The following is a 13,430-nucleotide window of genomic DNA, read 5'->3' as shown; positions in this document are numbered from 1 at the left end:
TCTATTATACAATTAAAATACAACAATAACAAACTACTCAGTATAGTTAAATATATAATGATATACTTAAATAATCTCACATACAAATAATTGCACATCTGCTGCATTTGGTAGTAAAAATAAAAATAATAATAATAATAATAATAATAATAATAATAAAAAGATTTTCTTTCATGAGGTCCAGTGTTTTCCTGCAACCAGTTTATTTGTTAAAGTATTACAAGTTTAATGTTATAAAAAGTAAAAATCACATGCAAATTATATTTGTGCTTAAACATCCAAATGTGTTCCCTATACAATGGCACATTATGAAACTGGTCATTACTCAACACCACATGAATTAAAATGACATTCAAATGAAACAGTATAATGATCTTATTAAGAACCATCTTGTTAGGAGGTAAGGAATCTGAAACCCCAGTACAAAGAAATGATGAGTAAAATATACATCAAAAGACATAAAACCTGACATACAAATGAAGAATATCTGCAAAATCAACATGAATCAAATGAACCACAACTGGAAAATCAACTTGAATTATATGAAGTACAACGGCAAAATCAATTTGAATCAAGACTATTTTTTTTTTTTTTTTTTTTTTTAATAAAACAAATTCTTCTCTGGACCCTGGATCATCTTCATTTCATTTTAGTTCGGAGAAGAGGCTACTGTTTTTATTTGGAAGAGCAGTTTTAATAGTTATACATTCTACTATTCTGAAAGACTATATTACAACAGGTGTTTTTTTTTTTTTTTTTTTTGTATATTTATTTATGTATTGGTTTGTTTGTTTGTTTGTTTATTTATTTAGCCTTACAGCACAATATTCTGTTATACAACTGAATAATTCAAACATATCTTTAAGGTAAAAAGTAACATTTCAGAATAGCCTTGTTTACTATTCACACTAGTTTAAAATTGTTTTTGAAGGTCATCACACAGAATTCATGATTCATGAAGTGTGCAAAAATGCAATCTAAATATATGACAAAATGTAGACCTAATTCTAGGGCTACTTAAAAACAGTTTTTGTCTTTAACCGGTTTTGAGAATGCCACACTAAAAGAGTTTGGGCATGCACTCAGGTGGGAGTGAGTGTGAGAAAAAGAGCAAAGTATCAAGGAAAGGCCTTATATTCACAGAGTTTATGCAAATTACTAGCTTGGCATCACCCAGATTTATCAACATTAGAATTAAGAGTAACAAATTTATGTGCATATTTTCTGTTCTTTTGTTTGTTTGTTTTTAAACAGCTAATTATGTATCCTTGTAGAAAGTTTATATTTTCAGATTAATCTCACAAAGATTACTGAGGGATTCATCGTCTTCTTCATTGCCTGAAGTGGCTGCATAGCTCTTGGTGTCCCCAAACATTTCCCCTTTTATTTGATATATTAATCCCAGTATTTCATTTGCCTTCCAATCACCTGGGTCATCCTTCATATATCTCTGGGCAATGTTCTTCAGTTTCTTTGCGCTTCTATCCCCCTCACTAGTATGTGGACTCATTTTCAAACACTCCGTGTAGTGTCTGATTGCTAAGTCCTCGCGTCTTTTAGAATACTGCTGGAACTCAGCATAGTAATAATGTACTACATGCAAACTATCATTTTTCTCTCTAGCTGTTTTAAATGTTTGGGCAAATAGTTCCTCTGCCTTGGGCAGATCACGTTTCTCTCCATACTGAAGTGCAAGCTCACTCATGGCAATGACAAAGGAAGCTTTTAGAGAAGTTGCCTTTTCTAAATAGTAAATGCACTGTTTTCGTGCAATATTTATCTCAAACCTATTTACTTCCCGTTTTTCTTTCTGTAAATTTATTTTCATGGTCTTGTAGCACATTGCCAACTGATGATGTATGAAACCTGAGTTTGGTGACTTTTCAAGTGCTTTCTTCAGCAGTGCAATTGACCTGTCTACAGATCCTTGATTCCTGAAGAATTTCCCTACATATCTTATGACATGTGGATGTTCTGGAGAGCCATTCAGAGCTGTCTCTATCAGTTTCTCAGAATCTTTCATCAACTTTTTGGAACAGAACAAAAGTTTAACTCCTAGAAGAACTCTAGAGGCATCATCATCTGGATCAATCTCAATGGCCCGTTCCAGCTGTTTGATTGCAGGTGAATCCACAGTGCAAAGTGTACCAGTTTCAGTGCGAAACAGAGCTTTCGCATAACCAGCGTTCCACTCGCTATTTTCTGGATCCAGTTCCACAGCCTTCTGAAAAACCTCTATGGCTTTGTCATAATATTTGCGTGAGAATTTAAGATAGGCCCATCCCTTTTCACCAAGCATCTCTGAAACAGATGAAGGCTCACTTGAACATGTTTCATTTATCTTCTGAAGCTTCATCAGGTAACTTTCACACTCTGTGTAGTTCTTCATATGGTAGTTTATCCAGGCAAAATTTCCATAGGTGACAATGAGAGTCTTGTCACAGTTGACACCGAGGTTTTCTTTAATGAGCGTCTCAGATTTCAACAGGTGAGTAAAGACCTCTTCGTTGCGCCCAAGAAGAAATTTCACATATCCTAAAGAGCAGTGAGTTCGTGCAACTCCCTGCTCCCCTCCTAGACCCATCTTGGCCTGTTCCTCAAGCCTATTGAGAATATCCATCAAGACTAGATCCTCTTTTTTAATGCCCCAAGTGAAGTGACACTCCAGCTGATCCAGTTTCGATTGTAAACTGTCCTGGATTGAACTAACAAGAAAACAAGATAATCAAAAGAATAAAAAGAACAGATTTTGCCTCACTTAACTATTTAGTTTTAAACAATAAATATAAAAAATGCTGCATATTAAACATTGCTTATGAAAGAATAATACCACCACAGACAAAAAACATCTGTCTGCATGTTTATATATAGCAATGGCTATAGTAACAGCTTCCCACAGTAATTAATTACACACACATATATGTTTATACATTATATAACTCAAAGTGCTTTAGAGTCACAGGAGAATCTCTCAAGTATAGGTCTCTGCACAAAAGTAATGGGAGTTACCAGATCAATGGGTGAGGCACATGTTGTGATACTACTGTGGACTACATTCCTAGTCTTTTAGGTAAACACCCTAGGTTTTTTAACTAAGCAGATAGAGACAGGACCTCCGTTTAAATAATCATTTAAACTACAGAGACTTTTATAGTAGGCTGTATGTCCTACCACTATACTAGTAAATTTGGATGCAGAGAGCACGCCCCCTGCTGACCACTTTAACACCTTATCCAGCACCAATCCCAGTGCTTAATGCCAAAGCTGAATTAATTAATTAATTAATTTAAAAAAAATTAAAGAAATTAAAAAAAAACACACACACACACACACACACACAAATAAATATTTCTACTTTTATATCTTATACATGTATTTTTTTTACATTTATGTATTTTTCATTTATTTCTACATTGCTTTGTGATATGGTAATGAAATGGAAATATGGAAATGTTTAACTTTAGACTACAAGCCTAGAGTTCTGGCTTAAGCAGGAAAGAAGCTATGAGGCCTTTGAGTAGTGCAAGTCAATGAATGAATGGCTTGGACATGGGCGATATTGTTAAAATGAAATATTCTGGTTTAAGCAATTTAATAATAATAATAACAGTTTTGCACAGTATATGAACAAATGAACAAACATATTATTTTCTAGATAAAGCGTCCAGGTGGGATTTTCAGTATTTATCTGAATATGAACAGAAACTACAACATCAATAGATCAGATCTGATAATGAACTGGATGTGACTGATAAGAGCTTGTGTTTATTGCTGGTGAAACTTATGCAGCAGCTTAGTCATACTGATCAGTGTGTTTGAAACAACTGCATTCATGCATTCAACTAGTACATTAATGTTTCCTAATATTGCAAAGCTTTTTTCTGGCCAAGGCCACAACTCTGAGGTCGATTGCTACATCTAAGGTAAAACACGCCCCCTTCATTACCATATGGACAAAGAAATTAGGAAATAAATACATGTGAAAATAAATACATGTATAAATAAATAGTCTAAATGAAAAAATAAATGTGTAAAATATTCAATCATGCATAAATAAACAAGAGTAAAGTGGAAGTAAAAATACTCATTTATTGTTGTTGTTTTACATTTCTTTGTATATTTATTCGTGTACTTGTTTATTATTTTGGCAGCTTTGTCATTTCTCATATTTTCCATCTCACTCAAGTCTCAGCTGATATAAACGTTTATATATTAAATTATAGAAATGTCAACCACAATCATCACAAATAATTTCTCAATTAAAACAATATATATCCGTGCAAAATGAAATTATTATTAGCTCTTTAATACAAGAGGACATGCTTCTTATTTCTTACCAAATCACTCTTATTATGGAAACTAAGATTGAAGTATTCTATATAATCTGAACAGTTATCTGAACGACAATTTTAACTTGAACCTCGACAGCGAGCAGATTAGCTACTGCTTTTCTGTTCTGATGCTACCCAATTGTTCAGGTCCTGCCGGCCAGATCTCAAAACTTCCCAACCTTTGTTATTACCGTTTGTCATGTAGTTTCAAATATCAAGACAAATCTTTAGTTCAAATTTAGAAACGGCACTCACCTCATCTCTGACATCCTTTTATTTGTAGCTTGCGGGAAAGTATACGGACGGGACAGTGATGTTTCACTAGCTTAGTATGCACTGTAGCAGTCTACTTTCAGTTCCTGAAAGATGCGTCATGCCCGATCACTTTCCTGCCAGTTTCGTTTTTCGAGATTCAAGGCACATACCATCCGAAAACATTTTGCTTTCTAGGAACTACTGATGACATCCTAAAATAAAATTAATTGCAGACATAATACATTGTACGCACTGTTGGGGAGTAGTGCATGTAACTGAATTACGTAATTTAATTACAAAATGTTTTTTTCCAAGGCATTGTTAGATGCCAGTGTTTCCCGTCATTATTATGCAAACATTTGATTTAAAAACCAGTATCACAGCTTTTAAATTACTTCTATTTCTTAAATCTGTACTTGACGTCAGAATGATCTCAAAGTAAATAAGAGGTGATAAGTCTTAATTTGTGGTGTTACTACACGGCTCTGTGGAATGCTTGATTCTGATTGGTCAGTCTTGACATTCCAAGTTATGTTATTCCCCGACAACAAGACAGACTCATTCTGTCGGCGATATACACTTGATAGTTTTTCTTGATATGTTTTATTCTTCACTTGAGTTGTTGAATTTCTGACTAAACCTGCATTCAACTCACCCCAAAAAGTTTTATGAAGGACAAGCGGCATAACAAAAAATTTACATGTACTTGTCCTGCCTTTCGGCCTAATTACAGTTGTGCTCAAGTCTGTTCAAATTAGCTATTTTGTCTTATTTTCTCATGTTATCCAGCTGGCCCTGGGTCAGTTAATTATTGAGATGCTTGTCTTCAGCTGCGTTAAGAAAAAAAAAAAAAAAAAAAAAAAAAAAAAAAAAGATGTTTAAAGTGATAGTTCACCCAAAAATGAAAATTCTGTCATCATTTACTCACCCTCAAGCTGTTCAAAACCTGTATGAATTTCTTTCTTCTGCTGAACACAAAATAAGACATTTTGAAAAATGTTGTGGTCCAAATAGATTTCCATAGTATTTTTCTCCAATACTATATAAATCAATAGGGACCATGTACTAACTGGATAGATTGTTTTTTGTGCATTTTGTATACTTGTAGAAGAGCTGTAAAACTTGCCATCGTGATGCTAATATACATATTGTTAGAAAGAACAATGGTAAATGTAATAGACTTATAGCATTTATTAAGGACCTGCAGAAATTGTGCCACAAGGAAAATGAACATAGATTTAAATGCAACATGTCTCTACTGAAAAAAGAAATGTAAAAAATACAGTGCACACTTTGTGCCAGAATGAAAGGTGATCAACTCAACTCAATCCACACCTCAAAATGTAATCAAATACACACTTGTGTTACGCTCTACAGCGGGCAAGTTAAATATTAATTATATAACTGAATGTCCTTGGGTCAGCTGTCATTTGGATTGTATTGCTGTCTTATGATTGATGTGGCTGGATGATACGTTTAAAGGTAAAATGTTTTATTTTAACAGTGCTTTACATTTTTTACATTTACAGGTTAAATATTTATCTTTTAGGGAGGGAATGTACAACATACATTTACTTATGTTAGATCAGGTCCACACGCCAGACAATCAGGATCCAGCCCCGGACACCAGATCCCGTCAGAAATATATCAGTCTTTTGGTAACGGAACAACTAGTCAGCAAGCTGTAGTTACCCCAACCCCACTAACGAGCAGGTTTCTGTCAGTTATGAAGTTGATCGATGAAAGCCAGAAAAGAGCAGAAGCAGGAGACGAAGTGATGATGGTAAAAAAGGTATAATAGAATTTATTGAACAGTTTTAGTTGCGTATGTCTCAATGTTCAAACTTCGTCTGAGGAGTACAGCTCAAAGAACAATGATATATCAAACGGATTCAACATCCCATAAACCTTGAATTTCCATAAACATCCCCGTTATCTATTTCTTGGACCAAACAATTCATGAAACCCCACAATCATGGAACTGAACAATAATGAAAATACATAAGCAAGGAAAATAATAAGAAATATAAAATATAAAAACATATAACTGAATAATATATATGAATAAATGATAAATACTTAAATAATCAAATAAATAATTAAATATGAATTATGTGAATGATTAATGATTATAAAATGATTATTAAATGATTATGTAAATAAATGATTATAAATGAAATTAAAAACAAACATAAAATTTAAACACAACACAATAATTTGCATGTAAGGATCTAAGGATCCTTCACTTATAATTTTACTTGTTTGTTCCAAGGAGTTCTGATGTATGGAAGAAAAGTCATGTCACACTGAAATGCATAATTACATTCACCTTTCTTATGGCCCTCATTACCTGTACAAACAACTGCTTGTGAAAAAACAGACAAACAAGCATTATATACATTATGAATTTTATTTAAACATTTAAGCTCTTAGTGTAAAGTGCCTTTTGGATAATCACAGTTTAGTAATACTGTAAAATATTTTTAGCCAGTGATGTTGGGCCTATAGTAGTTTAATCTTAGAACATCAACAGATACAATACATTATATATTTTCTGATCATTTTTTCTGACTTAATCTCCATTGTACAGTTACATAATAAATAGCCATGAAGTGTCAGTACATGAAGCACAATCAAATGCATATTACATAATGTAGATCTAATAGTGTAAGCGCATAATATGTGTTCATAATATGTGTAAAATGACTTCACTGTAAGGACAGTCTGAGTGCACTAAGGTTACTGAGGAACTCATCATTGTCTTCGTAACTCAGAGCTTTCTCATAGCACTCAATGGCTTGACGTTTCTCCCCTTTTACCTTATGAAGGAACCCTAGTATCCCGTAAGCCTCCCCTTCCAGTGAGTTTCTCTGAATCCGTTTGTCAGCGATCTTCTTTAAATTGTAGGCACTTCTCTTCCCTTCGACTGAATCTGGGCTCATCTTTAGACATTCCATGAAGTGTTTGATAGCTAACGGCTCACATTTGTGGCAGTACAGCTGGAATTCAGCATAGTAAAAGTTGACCACATGTAGATTGTCGTTTTTCTCTTCAGCTGCTTTAAAAGTGACCCGAAACAGCTCCTCAGCCCGCTCTATGTCCTGGTTCTCTCCGTACAGCAACGCTAGATCACTCATTGCAGAAATGAAGGAGGCCGTCAGGCTGGTGGCCTTTTCTAAATGATAGATGCATTGATCGCGAATCTGTTGAACTCTTGACCCTTTGGTATGGTGACTTCGCTCCCGCAGCAGTTGGATTTTCTTCAGCTTATAGCAAAGAGACAACTGATGATGTATGAAACTCGAATTGGGTGAGCGTTCAAGCGCTTGCTTCAAAAGAGCAACTGACCTGTCCACACTTTTTTGATTCCTGAAGAATTTCGCAACATATCTCATGACATGTGGGTGATCTGGAGATCTTTCTAAAGCCCTCTCTACCAAGCTTTCAGCCTCGTTGTACCTCTTGTAAATAATCAGTCGCATGCTTAAGAGGACTTTGAGAACGTCATCATCTGGATTTGTGTCAATGGCCCGTCTCAGTTGTTTTATTGTAGGTGAATCCTCCAAAGTGAAACTCTCATATTCAGTGCGATACAGTGCAATGGCATAACCAGCATTCCATTCGCCTTCCTCTGGTTCCTGTTCTAAAGCCTTCCTGAAACATTCTTTAGCTCCTTCATAATATTTGCGTGAGAATTTAAGAAAAGTCCATCCCTTCTCACCAAGCACTGCTGGAACTGATAAGTCAGTTGGAAGGGTTTCATTTATCTTTTGAAGCTTCTTCAGGTAGCTTTCACATTCTGTGTAGTTCTTCATGTGGTAGTTTAACCAGGCAAGGTTTCCATAAGTGACAATGAGAGTCTTATGAAATTCATCCCCGTGGCATTCCATGTGTAGCTCCATGGATGTCATGAGGTTGTTATGTGCCTCCTCGTGAAACCCCAAAAGGTACTGGATATATGCCAAAGCACTGTAAGTTCGGGCAAGTCCATCTTTCTTTGTGAGGTCCAACTTAATCTGTTCTTGCAGCCTGTTGAAAACATCCTTTAGATCTATATCATCTTTCAGCAGAGCCCAGGTGAAGTGGCATTCCAGCTGGTGAAGTTTTGTTCTCAGAGTTCTTTCAGGATCCATACCTGGAACAAATGAAAAAAAAAAAAGGCATTCTCATATATCTATTTGAAATATGCAAAAACTGTCCAATATACTAATATAGATTTTAAAGGATACTTACATAAATATATTTTAGTTACTTATATTTCTTATATTTTTGGTCAGTATATGTTTTATTTAAATGTATTTATTCAGGCCAAAATTTACATTAATTTAAAATTTAATTAAAAAAATGAAATGCATTTTCTTGCTTCTTGAAGTACATTTTTATATTAAATATGATATCTAACAGATTTTTGTAACAAATGAACCCACTGTAGACCAACTGCAAAAACCTGTATAATTCTAGGCATTCACTTACCTTATCTGGGATGTCTGTACGATAAATGTTTCAGAAGCAAACTGTTTCAGATGAGGAAGGCTGTGCAGGCTTTATTGACCTCTCCTAGAGATGGGAGTGTCAAAATCAGAATGGAAACTGAAACCTTGGCTGAAGGGAGAGTGAGAGAGACATAGCAGAAGCTAGAGAGCTTAGGCCACCTCAAATGAAGTACAATATTTGGTAGTTAAATAAAGGCTGTCTAGATGTAATGCTTCTTTTGCATATTTATTTCTGTCTTTTACTGTCACTTTCAGTTAAGAGACAATGACAAAACAAAACTGTTCATATGAATGATTTTTTTGTGTGTTTATTTATATTATATATATATATATATATATATTGTATTTATATATAGTGGCATGTGGACTTAAAATACACACACACACACATACATACATATAGATGTTGTTTAAAGTAAAAGTTTGCTGCGGACTCACTAATAAAGACAGTTTTGTCGCCATCTAGTGGTGTAATAATGTAACCTGCACTAAAGTCAAAATCACCATCACTAACACCCAGATTGTTTCTCAATTTCAAATACTACTACTAAATACTACTATTATTGATATGAATGATTATTTATTGAACAGTAATATTTAATAAACAATAAGAGCCTTCATAAAAGTATAAGACGTTTGTACAACAGGAAATAAACACAAACAAGCAATTCAGGCAAACGTTCAACAGCAGAGCTCTGATACAGCCACTGACAATATTTATGTTTACTTTTCTTCGTATATACGGCATATACAGCCAGCATTAGGCCATAGTTCAATTAGGATATTGTAGTATTTTTTATAAAGTGTTTTTTTTTTTTTTTTTTTTTTTTTTTTTTTTTTACATTACTGGTGTGCATCTTGAGACAAAACACAGGCACTGATATATTTTAAGATCAGCTCAGACTTACATTTTAGTCTAGTACTAGGCTTAAGCCTTGTCTGTGAAACCGGGGGTTAATGAAAACGAATAAGTCAACATTTAAAGCCTTATAATACGTTTTTTGATAAATGTATGTACAAGAAATTAGTTAAAATTTCAGTCCCTTAGCAAAGCTTTCTGACAGCTCGTCAGTATGCGAGCAGTGCTGATGGGCTCTCCGCAGATACTCCTTTGCTTGCGTCTCCTGCTTGTCTTCAGATGATATAAAAGCCAAAATCTCGAATGCCTCTCTGACTTTCTGCTTGGTGTTGAGATTCCTCTCGGCGATTAGTGTGAGCTTCTTGCCAGCTTGTTTCCTTTCATAGCTGTCGATAGGAATCATGTATGCTGACTTGAACAGACCAACTGCTTCGTCTTCATCCTTTTTCTTGTAGAGCAGGAATATACCATAGGATGTGTAGCAGTGCTGCTTCTCAGACTCACTGAGAGCCTTGTCATCTATCAGGCTGCTGAAGATCTTCTCTGCCTGTTCAAGTTGCCGGTTCTCCCCATAGGCCTCTGCTAAATTCACTTTGGCATAAATATTGTTCGACTTCAGCTCTACAGCCTTCGAAAAGTGCTGGATACATTCAGCCACCTTAGCGGCTTTCTGAGCAGCAGGAACACGTCTTCCGGGCCTCCTTTCCTCAAACATCTGAATAAGCAGCTTTTTATGGCAAAGACCAATTTGATGGTGCAGGAAGGAGGAGTTTGGGGCCTGCTCCACTGCCCTAGTGAGGACGGAAAGTGATTCTTTAATGGAGCCTTCTACCCTGAAATATTTAGCCACATACCTGGTTACTTGTGGGACATCAGGAGACAACCTGAGGGCCTCTTTTATAAGATTCTGGGCTTCTTGTCTCTTTGACCTCTGGAGTTTCAGAGCCAAAAGTACCATGATCTCGGTGTTTGTGGGCTCAAGGCTAAGAGCTTTTCTAAGCTGTTCAGTGGCTGTTTCAGTGTGGTCTGCTTTGTTCATACTGTCTATCCTGTAAAGCACTATTGCGTAGCCTATATTAAACAACATGTTGTCTGGTTCCGCTTCAAGAGCCTTAGAGAAACTCTCTTTTGCTTGCTCATAAAACGTTCCTCCAAGTCTCAGAAAGCTCCAGGCTTTCTCACCATGTATTACTGGCAAGCTGCAGGAGTAATCTGATGAACCTGGTATGTCATTGCATATACTTTTCACCTTGTTCAAGTAATCTTCCACATCATTTAGCCTTTGCAAGTGATAGTGTACCCATGCAAAGCTAGAGAACGTCACAAGGAACTCAGCTTTATTTCGTTGGTCTTCTTTTAATGCCAATTCAGCCTTTTGAAGGTAGTCCAGCGCACTCTCAGTTTTACCCTCCAAGTGGCTGATGAAAGCCAGAAGGTTGAAATACGTGGCATGATAATTTTGTGGACAAAATCTGATCCTGTCATGGAGTCTGTTGGGTAAGCTGTTCAAATCCCTTATGTCTGATTTTTCCACACCCCATGTAAAAAGACATTCCAGCTGCCTGAGCTTTGTTTCCATGTCTTTGTTGCTGGAGACATGAGGAAAAGAAATGTGTTTTTGTGTAACACTGACCCCTTGAGAACATGCAAGTTATGATTAACAGTTTATTTTTATAAATAACCACAGCATGAATATTATTTTGCGAAACAAATTTGAATAGAAAGTTTAGATAACAATGTAAAAAAAAATGTGACTGCTACGAGGTATACATCAACGGAAGAACATGCAAATTACTTTCTCCTTCTGCTACGCGGTAATTCAGGCGTGTATAGGCAATTTTGGACAGGTTTGCTTAAGATTAGTCAGCACATGCGAAGTCAGTATGATACATTTAAATTGCACGTTTGGTTGATAAATGTGTTACTTACAGAAGGTTCTATTCACTCCTACCTCGTTTAATATTTTTCAGGAAACGTTCTTCCCTTCGGTTTGCGTGTCGAAAGATTCGATATCACGAAAACGAAAGTAAAAAGGCAGAGAGATAGGTTTCGCTTTCCTGACACTGTGAAAGGAGACGTGTTGATGTAAATTCAAATTACTTTTGATTTTTATTTGTCATAAACCCATGATGTGTGAAAGTATATTATTTACAGGCCGGGTTTCATTGATAAATAAATAATAACAAATAAATAAAGCAAGCATATAGGGTAGAGTGGGAAAAAACGCCTCCCCCTTAAAGACTGTGTAGCCTAATTTTTTCTATGAAACAAAAGTTAAATGTTTTCAGAAAAGTTATCATAGTTTTAATGACAATGATATAAATTATAAACAAGGTTTGAAAAATGTCCAGGGTTTTCATGTTATTAGATTTTAAACAAAAAATTAAATTTGTACCATGGGTGGTAATTGCTCATTACTCCCTCGGGGCGTTTTACCCCCATCTGGCTGGGGGGCATTTTACCCCACTGACTATGTTTGAGAAAACATTGTGTCATTCTGAAAATATAATAATATTTTTATTAAATAACACATACGTCCTATCTACAGGCCCTGTTCTCATATCATATATAACTGTGATGTTCTACAAAACAACAAGCTTTAAAACACTTTTTTCTTCGATAATTTACTGTAAAATCCGTTTTCACTCTGGTGCATCACCAGTGTAAGCTTCATGGTGAAAACGTCTACATCACTCTTGTCAATGTAGTCCATAGTTACAATAAAAATGTATCTTGATTTCATCTTGTGCTTCCTTTGGGAAAAACAGTAGTGGGGCGTTTTCCCCCACTCTATCCTAGATAGATAGATAGATAGATAGATAGATAGATAGATAGATAGATAGATTATATTTTTAATATTTAAAATAAATAAATAAATAAATAAATAAGATTCCATATGTTTCTAGTTTTCATTTACTTCGCTACAAAATATCCTTTAGTAATTTTATTATAAATAAGTTTCGAGCCATATGCAATTATTCTCGCATTTCGTAGTGTTTCTATCATTTTAATGCAGTGTTGTGTACTTTTAGTTAACATGTTATGTGTCAGCTTGTTTGTTTATCCTTCCTTCACACATTAGTCTAGCAGAGAAAATGTCCTAGATGTGTGACAACTCAATCAAAAATAGAGCGTGAAAAACGAATAAAAAATCTTGGTAAGTCGTTGGAGAGGCAGCAGCCTTTTTTGTAATCAGCAGATGGCGGTGTTAACTTGATAAACCTGGAATAACTGTTCCACTGTCAGTCTCACTGCTGTTTTTCGAGATACTCTTATAGAAGGGAAAACAGAGAACGCAAATACAATATTAGTTGTCATATTTTGTAGGATTAATAGATAATTTGTCAGGTTTAAAAACTCGGAATGTGGAATATCAATATCAAGTGGGACTAGGTGAGATTGACTGCTTGAGCTGCTATCTGAAAAGTACTGGTAGGGTACATTGCTATTTCCTGAAGGTAAGTTCGTTTACAGGTTTTGAATGTTACCTTA

At 35.2% G+C, this 13,430-nt stretch overlaps 3 protein-coding genes across 4 annotated transcripts; all 3 read right to left on the bottom strand.

Annotated features, from left to right (window-relative positions):
• Positions 1-578: 578 nt before the first annotated feature.
• LOC127173659 (interferon-induced protein with tetratricopeptide repeats 5-like) lies at positions 579-4,799 on the bottom strand. Its single transcript, XM_051123566.1, has 2 exons — positions 4,587-4,799; positions 579-2,705 (listed from the first exon to the last, which is right to left on the bottom strand). The coding sequence occupies exons 1-2, from the start codon at positions 4,598-4,600 to the stop codon at positions 1,280-1,282; spliced, it is 1,440 nt and encodes a 479-aa protein (XP_050979523.1). The 5' UTR covers positions 4,601-4,799; the 3' UTR covers positions 579-1,279.
• A 1,327-nt stretch (positions 4,800-6,126) lies between these two features.
• On the bottom strand, positions 6,127-11,944 carry ifit10 (interferon-induced protein with tetratricopeptide repeats 10). 2 transcript variants are annotated; one of them, XM_051124787.1, is made up of 3 exons: positions 11,890-11,944; positions 9,060-9,143; positions 6,127-8,721 (listed from the first exon to the last, which is right to left on the bottom strand). In XM_051124787.1, exon 3 carries the CDS (start codon positions 8,717-8,719, stop codon positions 7,295-7,297), a length of 1,425 nt encoding a protein of 474 aa, XP_050980744.1. In that variant the 5' UTR covers positions 8,720-8,721; positions 9,060-9,143; positions 11,890-11,944; the 3' UTR covers positions 6,127-7,294. The 2 variants fall into 2 exon arrangements, with proteins under 2 accessions (XP_050980744.1, XP_050980743.1); XM_051124786.1 differs by lacking the exon at positions 11,890-11,944 and having other exon boundaries at positions 9,060-9,820.
• Positions 9,950-11,963, bottom strand: ifit9 (interferon-induced protein with tetratricopeptide repeats 9). The gene is made up of 2 exons (XM_051124788.1): positions 11,868-11,963; positions 9,950-11,527 (listed from the first exon to the last, which is right to left on the bottom strand). The coding sequence occupies exon 2, from the start codon at positions 11,515-11,517 to the stop codon at positions 10,108-10,110; it is 1,410 nt and encodes a 469-aa protein (XP_050980745.1). The 5' UTR covers positions 11,518-11,527; positions 11,868-11,963; the 3' UTR covers positions 9,950-10,107.
• Between the last annotated feature and the right edge of the window lie 1,467 nt (positions 11,964-13,430).

The sequence above is a fragment of the Labeo rohita genome, chromosome 12 (assembly GCF_022985175.1).
Source record: "Labeo rohita strain BAU-BD-2019 chromosome 12, IGBB_LRoh.1.0, whole genome shotgun sequence".
Lineage (NCBI taxonomy): Eukaryota > Metazoa > Chordata > Actinopteri > Cypriniformes > Cyprinidae > Labeo > Labeo rohita.
This window is presented reverse-complemented; position numbering and strand designations above follow the sequence as displayed.

Coding starts and splice junctions, on each gene's coding strand:
- ifit9 (XM_051124788.1), bottom strand. CDS start 11,517: ATGGAAACAAAGCTCAGGCAGCTGGAATGTCTTTTTACATGGGGTGTG.
- ifit10 (XM_051124787.1), bottom strand. CDS start 8,719: ATGGATCCTGAAAGAACTCTGAGAACAAAACTTCACCAGCTGGAATGC.